Raw genomic sequence first — 22,261 nt, forward strand, 5'->3', positions numbered from 1 at the left:
TAAATTTTATACTCTTTCCAACCTTTTTTATTAATTTAAAAACTCCATTAAAAATTTATTAACATCAAGAAAAATAACTTATAAGAAATATTCCAAATTGATTCTTGTGAAAATGAGGAAAGCAGATCTCTAATTTTGATTCTTTTTTATTCTCGAGCAGAGGTGTTGACAAAATTGACTAAAATTTTTCAATGTAATATAATGACAATTGACAAGGATATCATAAAATACTATAAAAATTGATCATCTTTTAAAAAAAATAGAAACTATTTTTTCTTTAACGATGAAATCAATACAAACGATCACTTTAAAATAAATTGTATATGTATATTAGTATTATTTATTTATTTATTTATTAGTAATAATTAAGAAAATCGCTTTCAGAAGAGTTGTGAAAAAAAAAATTAAATGAAAATGGCATTGTAGAATTGCCACTTGCTGGGCCAGTGTCACGAGTCACAGCAAAGAAAGTAAAAATTAGAAACCAGGAACTGTTGGCAGTTTACGTGGCATTGTATTGTGTACCGAACGAAACCATGGCGCCGCTTGGAAACTACTAAACCAAAGTGGTATTGTCATTTGTTTGCAGAATCTTTCGGTGGTCTCTCTTTCTCTCTCTCTCACCTTCTTTGCTTTCTCACTAATCACTATAAATAAAATCTTCACTCTGTCCTTCCACCACACAATTCAATACCATTTATCAACTCACTCATCAATCTCGTTTGTTCTCACTAACTATTACTTCATCATGTCGTCGAGCACAGTTGGTCAAGTCATCAAATGCAAAGGTGACTGACTCATCCACCCTTCTTCTCAGTCTCATCTTATTTTCATCTCTTTTCAGTTTTGATGCTACACATGCCATAGCATATTAGCATCCCCTGCTGAAGTTTTTTTTTCTAGGAAAAGTATTTGCTTTTTTAAGTTCGTTTCTGTTATGTATGGTCACTCGAATTTTAAGAGTGAACCAATCTTAGTCTTGACACTTTTTTTGTGGGGTACATAAACTTGTATTTATTTTTATTTCTGTAATTTAGAAAATATAACGATCCTTTTCCTTTTCTCTGTATCTAACTTGGGTCGTTATTTTTCTTATTATTAAAAAATGTTAATTGCCCTCCATTCTAATCATATTGTTTTAAAGTGCTTAATGATATACATGTTTGTTTACCAGACAGAGTATCGTTTTTTTTGTTAGTAAAAAGTGTAAATTTGGTTTTAAAATTTTGTTATGCCTCGATAGACGCCACATCATGATCAGTGATAATAATGTGTTGATTGAAATGAATATTGTACTAGCTGCGGTTTCATGGGAGGCAGGGAAGCCACTTGTGATTGAAGAAGTAGAGGTGGCACCACCACAAGCTGGTGAAGTGCGTTTGAAGATCCTCTACACCTCTCTTTGCCACACTGATGTTTACTTCTGGGAAGCCAAGGTAAAAAAACACATTTACCTTACTTCAAATTTCCTTTATTATCCACAACAAATCATAGTTAATTTGATCTAAAGAACATGCTAGGAAATAGATCAAGTGATAAGTACCATGAAATTTAACAAATTAATTTCTTGATTACATAATAAAATGGGGGGTGTTTAGTTTCTTACACAAGTTTATTTGTCTGAAATGTAAAAAAATTCTTCTGATGTTTAATTATGTTTCAGGGCCAAACTCCATTGTTTCCTCGTATATTTGGTCATGAAGCTGGAGGGTATGTTTCTCTTCTAACTCTTTTCCTCAGCAATCACACATCATAAATCCTTGCTTCATAATTTGGACTAATAATTCATTTTCTGTTAAGTCTATTTGGTTTCTGACATAATAGGGTCAAACATTCTATGTTATCAATATTAATGTTGTGTTGATGTTGTTATTCAGGATTGTGGAGAGCGTAGGTGAGGGTGTGACTCATCTCAAACCAGGGGACCATGCCCTCCCAGTGTTTACCGGGGAGTGTGGAGAATGCCCTCATTGCAAGTCAGAGGAGAGCAACATGTGTGATCTTCTCAGGATCAACACTGATAGGGGTGTCATGATCCATGACAGCCAAACAAGATTTTCTATTAAGGGACAACCTATTTACCATTTTGTTGGTACCTCCACATTCAGTGAATACACTGTTGTTCATGCCGGATGTGTTGCCAAAGTCAACCCTGCTGCCCCACTTGACAAAATTTGTGTTCTCAGTTGTGGAATTTGCACAGGTTTGGAAGATCCTGACCTCGACATAGTCTTACAATAATAATAATAATGTTGGTAAAAACATCAAACTCACATTTTTCATTCGTGATTGTAGGTCTTGGGGCTACTATCAATGTTGCAAAACCAAAACCTGGTTCTTCTGTTGCCATTTTTGGACTTGGAGCTGTTGGCCTTGCTGTATGTTAACCTTGTGCCTTTGAGTTGTGTGTGTGAGCATTGTACTTATTATGCAAATGATAAAAGACTAATTTTTTATCCAAATTCTAGGCTGCTGAAGGGGCAAGGATTTCTGGTGCATCAAGAATTATTGGGGTTGATTTAGTTTCTAGCAGATTTGAAGAAGGTAGTGTTTTTTTCTTCTTCCAACAAGTGCTTGAAGATTCAGCTCAGCATAAATTAAATGACTATTCATTTATTGATGATATTTCATTATTTTTGTTCTTCTTGGCAGCTAAGAAGTTTGGGGTCAATGAATTTGTGAACCCAAAAGACCATGACAAGCCTGTACAAGAGGTTAGTTCATGGACAATTTAGTAAAGTCTATTATATTTCTATTCTCTTAAAGCTGTGTTTTTGCAATATTGATTTTTATTTTCTGATTCTGATTGAGATGTGAATGTTGCTATCCAGGTGATTGCTGCAATGACGAATGGGGGTGTGGATCGTGCTGTTGAATGTACTGGCAGCATCCAAGCCATGATCTCGGCATTCGAATGCGTCCACGATGTACGTAAATCATAACTCCCTTGCTCAATTTGATGCTAAAAAGTTTATTATATAAAGCCTTCAAAGGCTGAGCCTTGATTTGTTCTTCTCAGGGTTGGGGTGTTGCTGTACTTGTTGGAGTGCCAAACAAAGATGATGCATTCAAAACTCATCCAGTGAATTTCTTGAACGAGAGAACTCTAAAGGGTACCTTCTACGGAAACTACAAACCCCGCACTGATCTTCCTTCTGTTGTGGAGAAGTACATGAATGGGGTAAGCTTCAATATTGATTGAATTGTGCACTCTATAAGGACATTCATTCATATATATTGATGTTTTTTTTTTTTATCGCCAAATGTTAAATGTTAATTGTTAGTAGTGAGATTTGAACTCACGACCTCATCTCACTCCCTTATAACTCTTGTTCATATTGATATTGATATCTTAATTGGTAATGTGGTCTTGTGTGCAGGAATTGGAACTGGAGAAATTCATCACTCACACAGTTCCATTCTCAGAGATTAACAAGGCTTTTGATTACATGCTGAAAGGGGAGTCCATCAGATGCATCATTCGAATGGGGGAGTAAATCTATATCAGACCAATGATGACATGACATGGTCCCTGTTGGGGGACTGAGTTCTCTTTCTGGTTGTGAAAAGAAGAAAATAAATTTCATATATGATATATATCCCTTTAGGATTATTGAATTTGTGAAAACTTGTGAGTTTGAGTGTAGAGAATGATAGGGCCTTTGCTGCTGTTATTGTCTAATGCATGATAAATAAAATGTCGTTTTTTTGTCGATTTGTTGTTCTTATGGTAATTTAAGTGACAGATATGTAGTACCACAATTGTTCAACGCATGTCCAATGGTGTGGGGTTTTGGTAAAAAAAAAAAGTCACGTTCAAATGGCTTGAACTTTATTGGATTTATCAAACTTGATTTTTCATTTATCATTATGTTTGGTAATTTGTTGCAAACTTGATTTGAGTGGTTCAGACTCAAGTCAAGTTGAAGTTGTTTCGAATAGCTTTTACATATACTCTAACATTAGTCTATGCATTTATTCCACTCATACCCCTTGAATTTACTGGGTATGACAGCACATACAATTCTATGTTCAGCTCGGCTAATTCTTGGCTGAATTCATGCTTTATAACCCCTTATATTTGTCACAATACCTTAAATTATGTTAAATATAATTCAAAACAAAAGAGTATATGCTATGGAAATATGTTGTGAGTTTTATGTTGTACATTTTATGCTGTACAAAAGTTATATATAATGTAAATATTTTAATTTTATTTTCATTATATAAAAATATTGCAAAGGTAGTTATTTAATTTTAAATCGTTAATATATATATATATATATATATATAATAAATTACCATACAAATGGCTATATAAAATATATATGAACATTAAAATTCTTTATTAATTATGCCCTCAAAATTAATTTTTTAATAACTATTATTCAAACAAAATTAATGTTACTTAAAATCAATTTTATATTGATTCAAATTCAATTCTACAATAGCATGACCAACCAAAGACACATCCACGTTAAGCAAAAGCCATTCCACATCGCAGGGGGTAAGTGACACATAAACACTTTAGTCCTGGTATCAATTCTTTGCAAATGCCAATTATTTGACATCACTCTTTATAAACATTATTCATTTCCAAATGTACATTTGGCCCTACCGTGTCGTTAAAGGCTAACATGGTTGATGCTGAGTACAATTGAGTACCAAGCTATATATGTGGCTTAGATGATACAAGGACTAACATGTTGGTACCTCTCATGCTAATATGCTCCTTCTTTAGGTAGCAAATATGAGAGGAGAATTTCGTTCCACATATCAGGAACACCGGCTAAGCACCAATGGCTACAATCAGGCACAGATGGCTTGTCACTCCAAGTGCCCACGTGTCCATCACTTCTATATGCAGTCATTGGTGTAACATGCAGAACTGTTACTGGAGCACTCATGTTTTTGACAACTTTGTTGATCATATTTGAAATTGGGTTTCTATCCTTGCCGTTAGTTCTCTTCCAAGGCCTTTGAGTCACTTTGCAAGAATTGTGGTTCTGTCCACTGCCACAAACACAACCATCTTATTGATTAACACTTCATAAGTACCATAAAGTTTGATGGCTCTCATGTCACTAAAGGAATAGTGAACTAAATAGTACTACCTCTGGTCCTTATAAGAAACAAGTGATACTGTAAAATACACGATCACTTATTTTTTATAATCAGAATCAGAGGTATAATTATTTTTGGTTCATATTTAGAATTTAGCTGTTTTCCAAACTTGTTAAACAAATAAATAAACAAATATGGTGCACAACCCACCTCCAATGAGATGATTCAAAGGTGCGGAAGAATATTCTTGTCCTGTTTGTATTAATTGTATTCTCGACCCAAGATGCCCAGGTGAGTAAAGCTGTGTTGAAACCAGAGTTAATTGGCATTCCAAACTTCAGTGAGTTACCAACCTGAAAATACCAGCCCCTGTCTGAAGATCACGTTAGTACCAAATGGTTGATATATAATCTTCACTGAAAAATTTAGTCCTAGTCATGCATCAAACAATCAAATTGTAGAGGGTCACAAAGTCAGTAAAAGTTTAATTTCTACGCTTTGTTACTGTAAAAAAAAAATTACACTGTTAACCAATTAGAAATCATAGTATGGCTTTTAAGATAATTATTATTATAAAAGTCAACATACTTACTATACATAACAATTGGATGATGGGGCAAAATCCAATGTATAAACTATTTTTGCAAAACTAAATCACATTGAGGATGGTAGTGGCTTAAACCATATGCAAATTGAGAAACTATCAACTATCAGCAAAATCCATTTAGGGTCATATATGTCATCGATGATTCAAACAAAATGAGTGTAAGATAAAGCACATTCAAAGATGTTTACTATCGGATCATTATTCCACCGTGATGTTTTACATGATTCCCTTTCTTTAGTTCTGTTAACATGGATCATGACCCTGCACATAAGAAAATCTCAGGCAGAATTCACCAATCCAGCTCCATCTTTAGCCTATCCCAAAGGAGTAAAAGAAAGTCCAAAAACAACAATCTTCTAATTTGTGGAACAAGCTCTATAATTTAAGTCATAACCCTGTTTTTTGTATACAGCTGTTCATCAGAGACCATCAGACCGTTTGAAATAAGCCTAATTTTTTAAGCCTCGTCAGAGAGTAGATGAAGACCAAAATCATCGCAACCTCTCAATAAACTTGTGTCAAAAACATTATTTGGTATCTTACCTTACCAAACCTGATTCTTTGCTTCTCTTTAGAGAAACTGGTTTATACAAGTAATACCATTATTTAAAAATTTTCAAACGACCAGAAGTATTCTAGAAACATACAAAATGAGAAAAATTGTAAAGGCTTCCCAGTAATACTCATGAGTCGTGACAAATATTCAGAAAGGTAATAGTTTTCTGCAGCAAGTGGTCAAATTTACCTTAAGGATGAGGTTATCATTTGAAAAGCTATTGTTTGTTGAATATCTTTTGAACACCCAGGATAATGAAATTCTGAGACATCTATCTTCTGGATTAAAAATTGCAGAGTATCCTTACCTTTATTTATTTATTTATTGGTTTTATGTTAAAATATTAAAATAAATATGTTGAAATTTTTTCAGCCCTTGGATTATGACTGTAGTAGGTGCAGTTAAAAATACAACTGCACCTGATCCGAGGAAGAAACTTAAGTCCAAAAGTTGAGATTCTTATCAATGGTGAAGGTGTGATTTGTAAAAGGCCAGTAAAGCATGCTTTCTAGTGATGCAAAGATGAAAATTAAGTCCAAAAGTATTATCATAAAACATGTTGAGGAGTAAATCCAATATTGAATTTATAAAGAAATAGAAAGCAAGATGATGGCATTAAAATGTATATCTACTATCTACATAAAGATGCAAATCATATCACTAATACGAAAATGAAGCCACTCACATGTCAAAAAGCTTAGTCCGTGTCCACCAGTGACCTGAATTGAATATAAGAACATCAGAATCAATCCACTCGTGGCTAATATCATCAATCTTGTCCAATCTCAGTGCAGTCTTCACCCTTTGGGGAGCATGTCTAGGCACAGAACCAGGCCTCACCAGGAACACTGATCGATAAAAATCGATTCTAACATCAAAAGTACTAAACCTCACACCTAAAAACCTTATCTGTTTTGTGATCTTGTTGCCTTTGATTTCATAGACACTCTTCTTATCCTCAACTCCTGTCATTAGCAAACATATCATGGACTCCCATTGCGTCCTACTCAAAGAATCGCCGACGAAAACCACCCTTTTCCCACGAAGTCGTTCGAGTATTCCACGGACATCAAACCTTGGAATCTCACAGTTCTTAGGTTTCCACCTCCATTTTGTGTAACCTCTATCTTTTCTCCCATTAGCAAGGCAATTAAAACCCCTTTCAGCAAAAGGGCAGTGAGAAGCATCATACAAAGGGTAGCTATCATCCCTCACCCAACTTCCTTCAAACACATTGCATGTGTCCATTGAAACATTGGGTTTTAGAATCACACCATAACTCTGAACAAGTGTGTCAGAACTGTTGTTGGGAATCTCATGACTCTGAACAAATGAGTCAGAACTGTTGTTGGGAATCTCATGACTCTGAACAAATGAGTCAGAACTGTTGTTGGGAATCTCATGACTCCGAATCAATGATTGAGAACTGGGAATTGCATATAAATAAGCCCAAGAAAGGACCAAGAGGAAGAATATGAAAGAACTAACTGTGACCAAACCATTGAAGGAAACAAAGATCCAAGCATTGCAATCACCCTTCACAACTTTGTGACCATAACCAAAAGCTCTTGAGAATAAAGTCCTAAACTTTGCAAATGAGATCCAAAAACTAAACAAACCCAGCAACTGCATAATTTGCAAAACCCACCAACTATTCCATATTTCCATTGTAAGTACTCAGGAATGAAACAATCACAAATCAGGCTCTACATTTAGTCATTTACGTTGTAAGCACAAGTTCTCTAAGAAGGAAATGAGAGAAAAAAAAATGCTACTTTTATTTATAAAAAAATGAAAACATATGCCACTTTCAATGTCTAAATTTGGGAAACCAGCTTACTTAACACAAAATAAAAAACAGAACATTTATAATTATAATAACTCAAATCCAAGACTAGAAAATGGCATGTTTGGAGACAGAGAATTGCAGAGTGATGAGAGGGGAAACAAAAAAAAAAAAGGAAAACAAAGATAAGATAAATTGTGTGGAACTGAGAGGGGTGGGGGTTTTAATGCACAAAGTGGTTGTGGTTGTGGTTGAAGAAGTTGGTTGTGTTTGCAGCATGAAGAGGAGGAAGTATATTTGAGGTTGAGGACAATTTGGTCATTAAAAACATATTCTCTTAATAGCTAAATGATTATGGAATACCTTGGTTGGTTTGGCTACGTTAAGAAAAAGGTCTTAAATACACGGAGAATCAAAGATAATTGCATGCTAAAATCTGTCGGTGCTTTATGAGGAAACGAGCAAGTTAGTTACTGAAACAACCTCTGACTTCTTACGTTTTTTTTTAACCCACTAGCTTTCTTATTTATTTCGGTAAATAAATGCTTTAACAGCTTAGTTGATCAGAAGGGTTGGCCCAAAACCCTGGCCCAAAATTATAAATAAATAAAGTTAAATAATGACAACTCTCTCTATAAGGGAGATTTTTGTTCAACGTGAGAATCCATATTCAACTTTTTTATGTATAAAATTTTATTGGGTTTATTTATTTATTATGTATCGCTTTGTTGAATAAATTCCCTTGGATCCATAAGTAATTTTTAAAAACAAAAATAAGCTGGCTTGCGTCCAACTCAATTATTTTTTACGAATATTGTCATACTTGTTGACAATTTTCGCGTCTTTAGTGAGATGATTCGGTTTGACTAAGATAGCAATGGATAATATGCACCCAACAACCGAAATGACTAATTAATAAATTAAGTTTGGTCGCCTGTTGTTCTATTTGGTCACGATTCATTCCTAATTTGTTATACTTATTTATTATACGGAAATTTTAAACGTAGGGAAGTTTCTTAAAAATTAATTAGTCCCTATACTATAAAGAGCTGATTCAAATAATTAACAGTGATATTAGGTTTGAAAATGTTTGCTCCAACTAAATGATGTAATGTTTGAACGCCTATTTTCGGTATACATAGTGATAGTAATCTTGGATTTTATTTTCGGGAAAAAAATTATAAAAGCTATTAATAAAACTATATTGGGTGAGTGCTAGTGTGAGGCTCAAGGCTTACCAAAGCAATGTGTAATAGCTTTTACATGACAATTAATTGAATGTGTCCACCAACTATGAGATCGATGAGCACAACTTCATAAGACATAGTCCAACGTTTCAGCCAACACAACTAAGAAGGGTTAATGAGAAAGCGACGTAGCACCAGGTTGGTGCGTCTGAACAGAAACATCACTTCTAAGCCAGATTTTGGATCTATGAGGAACCGTGGAGGAAAAACATTCTCTCTTCAAGCCTCTCCCATGCATATTCACGCACCAATCACAATCACCAATCAGTCTTTCAAACGTGCAACTAATTATATCTGGCTAGACATAAAATCTAATTCAAAAGTTGTTTTATTGCAAGTATACAAGCATGATAATGTAAGAGTTTTTTTTTAATCATAATATTAGTATAAAGTTGACGAAAGGGAAGATAAATCTTTGTCGAGTAGGGTGAATGCACACAATATTGATACAATTTTTTAACAGAATTTATTTCATATTTAATGATCAATAAGAATTTGAAGTTTGGACTACTTGATTAAAAGACACAATTCATTATTATTTATATCAATTATTATTGATTTATCTAAAAATTTATAATACTTACCAAAGTCATTCAAACCAATATACAATTAAATAAAGTAATCAAGCTAGCATCAAATTCAAATGCATGAATGAAGGCATATATAATGTTCTTAGCTAGACTTTTCATCCATACATGATTTTTTTTTACTATCATATATAAAATGGTAAGATTCACTATTTGAAAATTTTCAATCCTTTTTTAAGTTCCAAGGTTAAATTTTTTAACATAATGACCATCCACCATCACCAATGAATTAATAGGAACATATTTAAGACCATCAATTTAAAGATAATTTTCGCGAGATCATATTTAAATATTTCAAAATTACGATGATTTTATGTTTTTGAAATGTTAACTTTGACAATTGACGATGATTTTTCGACAATCATCTTTAACATTGTGTCATAAAAAAATGTTTCTTTAATAGTGAGAAATTAATAAAGCATATCCAATCCTTGTGGTTACACTACTTGAAAGACAAAAATCATTCAATTCTTCTACCACAAATGAAAGATATTTGGAAGAATAACTTTAAAATTTATATTTATCATCCAATACATTTTTTTTAATTAGCATGCAAGGGTACTCGATGAAATTTAGTTCTATTTATCATTTTAAGAATTTGGGAACAAACACTTCCCAAGTGAAGGATTGTATTAACTTATTTAGAAATATTTTTTTTTACAATTTGATATAATTTTAAAAGTAATTACTTTTCTAAATTAAATTTTAAAAAATATGATGTAAGTAGTAAGACTTGAACTACTTGCAACAGGTCGCAACTTTCATTAAATGCAAGTAATTATTCATGTAAAATGAACTAGTCTCTAAAATACATAAAAAAATTATATTTCATTCCTTAAATTTTAATAAATTAAATTATTTAAAAAATATGTTAGTATTTATTCATTTTATATAAATACTCCTACACTTTACAAATATATCAAGTTCAAACTTCAAACTCCTCTCAAATAAAAAAAAATCATTTACCACATTCAAATTATAGCCTAGTAAATAAATTAAAAATATATCAGCCTTTTTTATAATAGAAAAGTATTAATTAAATAGCGTTATAAAGTTTAATTTCAAAATATCTGTATATCTCATTTCTTATTTAACTTCTTTTGAAAAGAACTTCATATATTCCCTAGTACAATTATAATTCCAAAATGTTGTTACTTTGTGCTAAACACAATCTTAATTAATATTTAAGCGTATTTTATATTTTAAATAACGTCCTTCAATTTTTAGTTGTTAAATTGGAATTTTTCCGGGCTAGCTAAGAGTGTTTATAAATCAATTTGATTCAATAAAAATTGAAAATAATGAAATTAAAGGGGCTGCTAACATAATACAACTTATAGATGCTATACTTAAAACAGATATTTTGTATCTTGATTTGGTCAGATTAGGATTGGCATAGTTCCGTCCACATATTTTGAGTCTTGGTTTGGATTAAATTCAACAAATGATTCGGTCAAAGTTTCAAAACAAAGATAAATCCCTCTCAACTTGACTGCTTACATATGTTAATAATCAAATTGCGAAACAGAGTATACTTTTTTCTTGTACATTTGGTTTAGGAATAAATTAAGCACGTCTGTGCTTCCAAATAAAGAATGTAGAACATGCAATATGCAACTTGAGAATCAATATATAGGCTCAAAGAATGGAATCTCTCTCTTTTTTATTCCTTTTACTCCCCCCTCTTTTTCCATGCATTGATAAATAATGGCCTAGAGAGACACTCCCTTCTCTTTCACTGCTTCCTCTTTTAGCCTAAAGTCTTGAGATCTAAGATTAATCAACTAGCTTGAGTGTAGAACCTGCTATTAATTTCCACTCGTTATATGGCAGGCAGATATCTATTTTCCTAATTATTAGCCTAAACTGCACATTTGGTTCCTCTATTTCGGTAGAAATAGAATTTTGTGCCCCTGATTTCTAATTCAAACTAGGGGACCAAATGTTTGAATTAGAAACCAAGGGAACCAAAATCTCATTTTTACAAAAATAGGAAAACCAAATGTGCAGTTTAGCTTAATTATTAATATTAATCATCAATTGAAGGACTTGTTGTATTTGGCAATCTCCTTCCATGCACAAATGAACTGAAAAGATGGAGTGCTCTTGAAGGTTGTGCATAGGGTACCATGTGAGCAGCTCCTCTTACAGTGGCAAAAGTCAACAAATTTCCATACTCGGTTACCCAACCTCCAACCTATATATGCATATATATAAATGCCATCAAATTAAGTTAACCGCCCATACTTTATAAATTAAGGTAGGGAATAAAATAGCAAACCTTAACATAGAAAAATTAAATGAAAATTTTTCAATGTGCATAATTAATTGTTACAAATACCTGGCCTTTGTGGAACCAAGCTCCATATGGGACTGTAATCTTGAACTTAAGATCATGAGCTAGTTCACGAATTAGTGTTCGAGAACCTAGTAATGGCACAACAGAATCTTGGTCTCCACTGTGATAAGTTAACATAAATAATTAGTACTGTGCGACAACTAAGAAGTTATTATACATAAATATGGGCAATGATATTGATGACCAGTCTACTTTGTTGAATAGAAGTTACTACCTGAATACCCAAACTGGAATATGGTTTTGAACAATCTTTTTAAGAATTGGAAGGATATCTATGTTAGGATCAGTGTCGCTATAATTTAAGACACTGCAATGAAGAAAATGTAGGAATTAGCTGGACGTCAGTGATGAAAGTAGAAAACAATTCTCCTTCTATTCAAATTTAATAGAAGATATATAAACAAGTTTATGAAATTCAATTAGTGGTATTATTTTGCTTGTCAGTTTGAATCAAGAAGAAACACAGAAACATTACAATTGTTCCATACAACAATTAACATCAAAATATGAATCATTTACCCACTGCACATGGACCATTGGTACGGAAGATTGGTACGGTTTGCATGGAGAGCCTTCTGAACCTCAGGGAGGTTGAAATAAAAACTTCTTTCATAAGTCATACAGACATCTACACCTATGCTTATTTTAGTAGCCTGCATTAAAGTAACCAAATTAATTAGTTTATAATTTATTAAAAAAAACATTTTAAGATATATATCAACAAAACAGAAATGGAAGAGGCATTGTACAATCTTTTTCAATCTCAATTCTTGTTCAACTATGGATGGATAACAAACATCCAAAATCACATCATAGTTGTTTATATAATCGCCAACGATTTCATTTGCTTCATTTATTGCTTCATTGCATGATTTAGACATATTATGTGCACTTGCAAAGACATAATCATCAAAATCGCAATCATTCGTAATGGCTAGGCCAATTTCATCTGAAATCATTCCATGTGACCAGAAGTATTCATATGTTGCTTGTGCATCACGATCAAGTTTCAGAAGTGGGTTTCCAATCTAACAAATGAAAAACAGGGAGGAAGGAGTAAAATAAGTTTCAAATTAAAACAATAGAGGTAAGGTAACAGCGACTAGTCTACAAGTAATACTACAAATGAGTAAATTAATGTCAAAAGATGTCACATGAAAGGGATCTTACAGCAACTCCTTTAATATTGAATTTGAAACTAGTTGAATGAACATTGTAGTCCAAAAGAACATTAGCTAACTGTGGTATATAATGTCCTGGATATCATTATAAATGTTAGTAATAAACAAAAATAATTATAGTTTGATAAAAAAAAAATTTTTTTTTCAAAAGGAAAGAAAGGAGGGGAAAAAACACTTTTTTCAAAAGGAAAATAAAAAAGTAAACTAGGGCAATAATTTTATGGCATGTCCCCTGCTAGGAATGATGACATAACTAATCTGCATGTGCATGAATAATAGAATAAAAAGCTTAATCTTGACTAAATCACGTCAGCTAATGTATTATATATAGAATATTTTTGAACTCGAGACCAAGTTTTGGGAATTTCAATTAAGATAAATAAATTATTAAAATTGAGATAAGATTATTATTTGTTGGACCTGCATAGCTTTCTCCAGTAAGGAACAGCTCCCTTGATCTGTAGGAAGGAAACTTCTGGTACCATTTCAGCAAGAACAGAAGCATATCAGTGGCTGGCAAAAATAAAAGGACTATTAAAGCTCAAGCCTAGTAAAACAAATTGAATAACATTTGAAATTATGCTTAGATAATTACATAAATAAGTCCTCAGCCTTAATAATTACATGGAAATATATTAACTGGTCACTCTATTAATATTTACCTGTGGACGAGTCTCCAGAATTGTAATCTGAAGTTGTGTTTGAGTATGACCAACCAACTCCAGCTGGGGACTCCACAAAGAGGAGGTTGGATGCTATGAAACATACATAATATCAGAATCAGGAATCAATGTAATTATGAAAACCCAAATTATTCTCCAATTTCACAAGGAAAATTCATGTAAAAAAATTTGTGTCACAATGGTAAACCTTTATTCCAAGACATTGAATTTGTTCGGAGACCACGTCCATCACCTTTGGGATAAAAGGGACCCAACTCAGTGAAGGCACCTCCTCCAATGGAGGAACATCCCGGGCCTGAAAACACAATGGTACTTGCTCTGAGTTAAAGGACTTCGACAAGTTTTAGTAAAATAATTGCAACAAGTGTAGACCTTTATAATATATTTGATTGATGTAGCCATTATAATTTTTTAAGAAAAGTTGCAATATTTCTTATTAGTTATTAGTTGTAACTGTAAGCATCTTTCAAAAGCAAGCACTAGAGGAAAACCAGAGTTATTTTAAAGTTTTGATCCAGAGCAAACAGGATTTTCTGAGTAAGACAACACAACCTGAATTGGTAGGGACAAGGAAAGATAAATGACAACCACCTATGCTTTTAAAAACATGAATATGAAAAAAAAAATGAGACAAAGTAACTTAAAAATAAGCAGGAATAGGAAAGAAAACAAGCTAGAGATGATGACAATGTATTGAAATTGAAGGATATGAATGAAGAAAATTGGAAGAAACAAAGATGAAGGTTGACTTCAATCCTTAACCACACATAATTAGGATTCATGAATACTAAAAACTCTCACAACAACTTAGAAAGGGATGATGGAGCAATTATGACAGCTTTAGAAAGTAGAAACTTGATACAATTAAACATGAGCAAGGTTATCAACTACCAACCTCCATTGAGCCAAAGAGTGAGAGGCTTCTTGTCAGGAACATTCTCAGCCTCCACAAAATAGTAGAAGAGGCTTCTCCCATGTTTGACATCAATATCAACATACCCTGCATATTGCTTGAACTCAACTTTGGGTTGGCCAGGTAAACTTACTATGAGATCCTCATCAGGGTGCCCTTCAACTCCAACAGTGCCCAACATGCAGGCACACCCCACCACAATCAAGACCCCAACCAACCAACACCTTTTCATCTCAACAACTCCAAGTCCCACACCGGACACAACTCGCAAGAAACCCAACCTTTTTTATCCATTTCCTGAGAGATCCTCGATTCTTATATACTGGTTAAAATATAGTATTTTTAATGAAAATACTGATATGTACGAAAGTTTTTTCCTAAAATTTGCAAGAACAGTGTATCTATCAAAAGATATTTAATTTATTTTATAGTTTTTTAATTAATATTTATTTTAAAAAAATTATAACCGTTCAGATACGAATTCGTGCATTTTGCATTGTTCTATTTTTAATTACTATTTGCTCTCTATTATCAGTAATATTGTTTTGAATCTGGTCCCATCCTATCATATACAGTCAGAAATTGGAATCAAATTAAAGAGATAAATGCCATAAGAAGAAATTGAAAATATTATATCTCTAGTTCACATATGCTTGAGTTAAAAAATGAATATGACTATTTTTAATATGGTGTTTTTTTTTTTTGGTTGACTTTTTAATTTGGTGCTTATACTTTATTATAATGTTATATTAATATGGTGGGGGTTATAATGGTAATATATAATGATAACAAATTTGAAAATACTATCTATTTAAAGTTGAGATTAAAAAGTTGCCACGATTCTATATAATCCATCACGTAAGGGCCGTAAGGCATATATTACACCGGTTCCCTTTCTCCCTCTTAAAAGGGTAATTTGTTTCTTTATATAACAGAATAAACAGAATTAATTATGATACCATATCTTTAATTGAACAGATTCTGTTAATGGGAGGAAAGAAACAATTGAATACCGGATTTTCCTTTAACAAGTTCCCACCTGAAGATCTGAATTGCATAGAATATTTTATATCGTATGCCCTCAAATCAGATGTGTGGATTAATAATGGTAAGCAGAGTTGAATTTTCTCTGGTCGATTATAACAAGAGAATTTTAACAAAAGTGGTGCCATTTTTGCATTCAACGATGTAACACATAAATAATAGTCCTTAATATTAATGGTTAATGCCGCATCATTTGCATGCAACGAATACACCTTATTCTGGCGGAAACAGAGAGACAGAGCCAAGAAAGTAGCATAGTGGGGAAGGTTAGGACTAAGGGTCGATAAACACTAGACACTTTGTGTAAGGCTGGACCTAGGAAAGTTCGAATATAATATGCTTTTAAACCTAAATGACAAAAAGATTATATAGGATGATGTTAATATTTATGTTTAGAATAATGTGATGTTCACACATGGATAATTAATGTCTGTCTATTAGTTGACATCAATTATGACTATATTTAGGAAATGAATCAATGAACGAAAATATTTTGTCTTGGTTTTTATTTAGTTTTATTTCCCTTTTTACCTTTGTTTAGGTTAATTCTTGTAGACCTGGTTTTAGCTTCCTAACACTTTCACCAACGGTAAACAAAAATGGTCCAAAGTTGATAAGATAATAATCAAAGTGACAAGTTAAAAAAAAAACAAAGTCGGTATCTTCTTTTGGACCTATTTGGGTGGCAGATTCATTGATTCGGTCCATTGCTTGAGAGGGAATATTTATTCATTTATAGTTGTTTATGCGTCCAAGAATGAAACAGAAAGCTTTAAAAAAGGATCAGTTTTCTGTTTCCTTGTCTTGGAAGGAGCAACGACTACTACTCTACTAGCTAGCTTACCTGCAATCTCGCCGCACTTGTTTCTCTAACTTTCTGCGTCTCATCACTAGCCATGCCACATAGTATTGTTTAAGGTTTCTACTTTCTTGGTTGCGTTTTACTAAAAATAAGCAAAGAGGAGGCAAAACACTTTATACCTTTTACAAACATGCGCGGGGCTCAAATTCAGAAAAAAAAAAAACAACTTATAAAGTAAACTACGATGACCTTCCTTAGATTTCTTGAACTTATTTATACATACGTAAACATCATAAGTTTTTTAACGTTCATAATTTCTTTTAAAAATGTAAGGTATAAAGAGTGTCGTCATAATATTTATCATACAATTAAAGAGATTAACGTAGGTATAAAAAATGAGGGGTTTTGAGAAAAATTTGACAGAACTATATACAGAAGTGTTAGTGCAATTTACTTTAACTTATAATACAACCATTGATACTAGTCATATACGGTTATTTTATTACAATACATACAAGGTACAAACATTTACATATACGAATCTAATACATCTTTAGAAGAGAAAGTGAAATACATTGTATACTTTGAAATACACTTACTTTTGAAGAGGCAGATCTTACATTTACATATACACGACGTGGGTGTTCGGGGCACTTTTCTTTTTCATATAAACTAACTATATGCCAATTACACATTTGATTTGAAAATTTGTTCTACACAAACGAAAAATTCAGCACACTAGTTTTGTCTACTTACAAAACAGGACATGAATACCATAAGATAAGATATATCAAAGTTATTGAAGCTACGGAAAAGTACATTTCTCAGAAAAAAATTAGGCTTCCACAATATAATAGACCATTAGTTTTTGCAAGGGGTACCAAACCTGAAACCCGGTTCAAAGTCTGATTCACAAAAATGGATCAACAGACTTTAAATCATAAAAGTCAAACTAGTTGTGTCTGGCAAGAAAGATTTATGTGCATCATTGTCAGTAATGGTACTTGTCAATACCAAAAGTCAAAAGAACACTTAAAGCATTTAGCAAAATGACTTCTTTGTTCAAATTAGCAATTATGTCACTTCTGCAAAATGATATGAGCATTTGAATATGACCATACATCCTAGAAAACTTTGTGTTTAGAGCGATTTGCAATTATATAATATAGTAGTCTTTAGCTATTTCTTCTTGTTTTGTCTAGATAAATTTACCAAACATAATAATTTACACCTTTTAGACTTAGCACCTGAAGAAATGTGGATCATCCAAACATAAATTTGAAGTGAAAAAAAAATCAATTAACTAAATTAACTTGTATCATTTAATTAATTTGATTTGAATTATTGAATTAATCCAAACAATCTTATTTGAATTGATCTAATTCAACAAACACACTTAATAGAGTTACCCAATACATTGAGATTTACACATATTTTCTTGTTTTTTTAAAGATAAGATGACACGTGGATATATAAGTGTTAAAGATATGAAGACTTGGTAATTTAAGTGTTGACATGGACCAATACTTTACAAGAGACTTATTAATTGTTTAGGCATATTTGGATCCAATTGAGTCGATGAGATGATGGTTGGCTCAAGTTTATAGTTAGGAATGATAAAATAATCTCAATCTCATTGTCAAACACACCCCTGGGGAGAATTTGAAACATATTTCTCAAATAAATCCCTCAGACTTTCAAATTATATTTTTTTTTCCCTTTGCATTTCGCATGAAAAAAACAGTTTGAAAAGGAGCAAGATATGTGTTGATTGTTCTACTTATCTATTCATGCAGTTCTTTATGTTCGTGTACATATACACAGACACGCAAACAGAAGAAAGATGGAAATCTAATCAACTTTCGGGGAAAATAAATTATTTAAATATCAGAGTGCAACCGTACAAAACGTAAGGAATCAAAGGGAGTGCTTAAACGCCATTCACTTTGCTTTTTATTCAGTGGTCTTCCTTTCCCTGCTTTCTGTCTATTGACTTTCACATCTGCTAAACCCCAGGTGCAACATTTTGTTTCCATGTCAAAGGATTCAAGCTTGAAGACACCATCACCTTCTGCAGCTGGATTATTTTGATCATCATTAATGGCATATTTCACATACATAGGTCGGTCCTTGAATCGATCTAGGTCATCTGGAATCCGAACTATCCTTTCAACACCAGGAGAAGACACCTGAAGGAACACATATCAGATAAGCGCTAATAGAACCAATAACATGAAACATTGATGATCAAAATTTCAATCCCTTAGCATCATCCCTCAAAATCTAGAGGGAAAAACATAATAACCTTTGCCCTATATGCAGTGACGAATTCAAAAAATTTAAATTGTAGGAGCAATATTCATATATATAAATTTGTGGGGGCAAATACTCAGATGGACTTCTTTACGACATTTCGAGTTATGGGAACAATTTGTAAATATACATATATATTATATTAAAAAATAAAAATCTTGGGCTGCAGGTGCCCCCAAACCTCAAAACCTAGATCCCCCGTGTCTATAAAAACATTGTCGTAGCTGTCTGGGGATTTGATTAAGCCACATGTGAAACTAATAGGACAGAAGAGTACTTCACAATTTGTGCTTACAATTATTGATCATAGTGGTAACCTCAAGCTAGATGCCTATATCTCTCCTCCCAAGATAAGACAAAATGTCAATAAGATACTTGAAATAGTACCTCCAAACATATATTGTCGGGAACAACTTTGGCAATTTCTGCTTCATCCAACTTTGCTCTATATGTTGTAGAGAAGGCTTCAATATCTTCCATGCTGGGGGAACCAGACCTATAGGCAAAACTCAACAATTAAGCCAGACATCCACTATAATAGCAAGTTCAGCAGCAGTTTAAGCAAAAATGTAATATTATTCGAGCCACAAATTGCATTGTGTGAAACACGAAATGATACAGATTATCAATACTTGGTTAGTGCCTGTGTAGTTCAAAGCCATAAATCAATTCATTGAGCAATGTACAGAAAGGAATAACATTTACTGTCTTTAACTATATATGGTGAAAAGTCCTGTTATAGGTCATGAAAAAGGTTTTCACTCAAACTGTGATAAATCAGGCACTCCATACCAATCTAAACACATGGTATAATCATAAAACCTCTGTTTTCTTACGGGGGATAGAAATACTGAATAATGAATACCAATAAACCGCTTACAACTTCAACATTTTCTTTTATGTAGATCTTCTTTACAGACAAGGTGGAACAATGTCACACATACTGACCACATGGTTCCAAATTCTGGAATCTCTCCTAAACACCCTATCAGAGTAAACCAGATATGACCGAAAGAAATAAGCCTCAGAATAACTACAAATAACAGGAGCAGTTGACCTAAAAGAAAGATAAAAGTCAATATAACATCACTTCTCAGCGAAGAAAACATTGTAATATAGCACATAAATTTCACCAGACGAGTATCGCTAAAATTCCCTAGATATCATAAATGCATTATTTCATAGAAAATCCCTGCATATTATATCCAATCCCACAAGTACATAAAATAAGTAAAGATTCGTCACAGACTGTTCAGTATAGATATGTGCCTTTATTCACTGTAACCATTCGATTAATAATAAAGTTTATCATGCTAAATATATACGACTATTACTAATAATTATAATGTCTTACTTTTTGGAAAGGTTCTCAATGCGCACTTGGATGGTGCAGTTGACCAGTGTTCTAAAAGCATAAATTTGCAATTCGCCATCGAAGGAGAGAGTAACCTCTTTAGCAATGGCTAGTGCTTTTTTATCCCACCACGTTCCGGTGAGGGAGATTCCGCCACCTGCGCCGCCATCACCTGCCTTCAAAACGTGCAAAATCACAAATTTAAGAGTCTAATTTTCCAACAAAAACTTACATAAGGCACACCAGCCTCCTCTTCGTATTCCTCTTCTTCCTCATAGTATTCGTCACCGTCACCGTCGTCTTCATCTGTGCATTCGAGAACTTCAACCGAGAGTTCGCAAAGAGAGAGGAACAATGAAAATTAAGAGAATAAACGCAGTTTTACCGTATTCAAATTCGTCAAGGAATTCTTCTTCTTCGTTGTCGTCGTGGAATGAAACTTCTTGGACAATGGAAGGTTCTAGAAGCGGCTCAGAATCAGAGTCTCTCCTTTTTGCCACGTGGAATTGGAAGTAGAGGCTTTCTAGTTCCGCGAGTGTTGGGAGAAGTAGAAAACTGAAAAGAGAAAGTTATTGCCCAAATGGGAGGGATACAGAAGAAGCTAATGCCAGTGACATTAGTGGTAAAAGTGGTGGTGAGGGAATTACACAAGGACAAGGTCCCAACCTCCAAGCCTTTATCAAATCCATTAGTGCAACCAAAACATGTAATTCCGGCTAGTGCAACTGCAACGGCCCAAGCCCACATATCCAATCCTTTTGGGTTCTCTAATATAGCAAGCAGGACAAAAGGGAACTTGCTAAGTTACAAATCAAATAAATACAAGGTTGAGCTTATCTAAACTTCAGAAGAATTTACATACTCTTATAACTAAAAAGACATGGAAAATACATAGACAAAGTGATGAGACAACATTTCAAAAAAGATATAGTTACTAGAAGCATGAAGATACAAATTCTTATTTGTTACACAATAATGAGAATATTAGAGAAATACTTTATCAGAATGTATGTATAAGAACTTTAATTCAACATTTATTGCTAACCAAAATTTATTTTCATATAAAACTCTCATTGACTGAGGGCGAGCCCTGGTGCAGCGGTAAAGTTGTGCCTTGGTGACTTGTTGGTCATGGGTTCGAATCCGGAAACAGCCTCTTTGCATATGCAAGGGTAAGGCTGCGTACAACATCCCTCCCCCATACCTTCGCATAGCGAAGAGCCTCCGGGCAATGGGGTACGAAGTTTTTATAAAACTCTCATTGACTAAGAAAAAAAAATTTGTTTATGTATTTAATGAAGTGATATAAGTAAACTGGTGATCTGAAGAGTTTTTTTTTTCTTTAATGACGTTATATACTGTGATACTTTTTTTTATATAGATTTCTTAAGTATAAGATTGATCTTTAAAGTAAGAAGTTTACATGTTATGAATTTTTTGAAACTATGTAATATATAAAAACAATTATTGTTATTAAACTAATAACTCACTGTTGAACTAGTAATTCACTTTAGTCAACATTATGATCAAGTTAATAATTTGTTCAAATCTAATACCATTGATTATCAAATTGCAAATTTGTACTAAAATCTTACTTGATAAATAATCCTCTTTAGAGAATTTTTCTGGCGCTTAGAGAAGTAATTACAAGCCAGATAAAATTATGTGCAATTTAGGTATGCATAATGAAATTTCTAGGTAAGCTTTTGCTTATATAGCCTTGACTTGACATACATTGATGTCCTACACGGTTTCCCCATCCTAC

General features: G+C 33.0%; 4 protein-coding genes across 10 annotated transcripts; 1 reads left to right on the forward strand and 3 right to left on the reverse strand.

The window, feature by feature from the left end:
• The first annotated feature begins 513 nt into the window (after positions 1 to 513).
• On the forward strand, positions 514 to 3,713 carry LOC100801918 (alcohol dehydrogenase 1). 2 transcript variants are annotated; one of them, XM_003526625.5, is made up of 10 exons: positions 514 to 788; positions 1,300 to 1,436; positions 1,664 to 1,710; positions 1,878 to 2,203; positions 2,296 to 2,378; positions 2,469 to 2,544; positions 2,653 to 2,714; positions 2,832 to 2,927; positions 3,020 to 3,181; positions 3,381 to 3,713. In XM_003526625.5, exons 1-10 carry the CDS (start codon positions 749 to 751, stop codon positions 3,495 to 3,497), a joined length of 1,146 nt encoding a protein of 381 aa, XP_003526673.1. In that variant the 5' UTR covers positions 514 to 748; the 3' UTR covers positions 3,498 to 3,713. The 2 variants fall into 2 exon arrangements, with proteins under 2 accessions (XP_003526673.1, XP_040872352.1); XM_041016418.1 differs by having other exon boundaries at positions 554 to 788; positions 2,469 to 2,714.
• Positions 3,714 to 4,546: 833 nt separating this feature from the next.
• Positions 4,547 to 8,400, reverse strand: LOC100802445 (protein trichome berefringence-like 7). Its single transcript, XM_003526626.5, has 3 exons — positions 6,913 to 8,400; positions 5,275 to 5,433; positions 4,547 to 5,013 (listed from the first exon to the last, which is right to left on the reverse strand). Exons 1-3 carry the CDS (start codon positions 7,893 to 7,895, stop codon positions 4,722 to 4,724), a joined length of 1,434 nt encoding a protein of 477 aa, XP_003526674.1. The 5' UTR covers positions 7,896 to 8,400; the 3' UTR covers positions 4,547 to 4,721.
• A 2,930-nt stretch (positions 8,401 to 11,330) lies between these two features.
• On the reverse strand, positions 11,331 to 15,380 carry LOC100803335 (serine carboxypeptidase-like 42). Of its 5 annotated transcripts, none has more exons than XM_003527918.4 (10): positions 14,966 to 15,380; positions 14,258 to 14,365; positions 14,050 to 14,142; positions 13,808 to 13,900; positions 13,377 to 13,462; positions 12,956 to 13,234; positions 12,726 to 12,859; positions 12,421 to 12,513; positions 12,189 to 12,306; positions 11,331 to 12,044 (listed from the first exon to the last, which is right to left on the reverse strand). In XM_003527918.4, exons 1-10 carry the CDS (start codon positions 15,213 to 15,215, stop codon positions 11,877 to 11,879), a joined length of 1,422 nt encoding a protein of 473 aa, XP_003527966.3. In that variant the 5' UTR covers positions 15,216 to 15,380; the 3' UTR covers positions 11,331 to 11,876. The 5 variants fall into 5 exon arrangements, with proteins under 5 accessions (XP_003527966.3, XP_040872355.1, XP_014631856.2 ...); XM_041016421.1 differs by having other exon boundaries at positions 13,808 to 13,862; positions 14,966 to 14,994; XM_014776370.3 differs by having other exon boundaries at positions 12,726 to 13,234; positions 14,966 to 15,323.
• A 3,212-nt stretch (positions 15,381 to 18,592) lies between these two features.
• On the reverse strand, positions 18,593 to 21,184 carry LOC100803868 (uncharacterized). 2 transcript variants are annotated; one of them, XM_041016423.1, is made up of 4 exons: positions 20,882 to 21,184; positions 20,729 to 20,802; positions 19,530 to 20,653; positions 18,593 to 19,018 (listed from the first exon to the last, which is right to left on the reverse strand). In XM_041016423.1, exons 3-4 carry the CDS (start codon positions 19,620 to 19,622, stop codon positions 18,710 to 18,712), a joined length of 402 nt encoding a protein of 133 aa, XP_040872357.1. In that variant the 5' UTR covers positions 19,623 to 20,653; positions 20,729 to 20,802; positions 20,882 to 21,184; the 3' UTR covers positions 18,593 to 18,709. The 2 variants fall into 2 exon arrangements, with proteins under 2 accessions (XP_040872357.1, XP_040872356.1); XM_041016422.1 differs by having other exon boundaries at positions 19,530 to 19,638; positions 20,497 to 20,802; positions 20,882 to 21,180.
• Between the last annotated feature and the right edge of the window lie 1,077 nt (positions 21,185 to 22,261).

This window comes from Glycine max, chromosome 6, assembly GCF_000004515.6.
Source record: "Glycine max cultivar Williams 82 chromosome 6, Glycine_max_v4.0, whole genome shotgun sequence".
In the NCBI taxonomy this organism is placed as follows: Eukaryota; Viridiplantae; Streptophyta; class Magnoliopsida; order Fabales; family Fabaceae; genus Glycine; species Glycine max.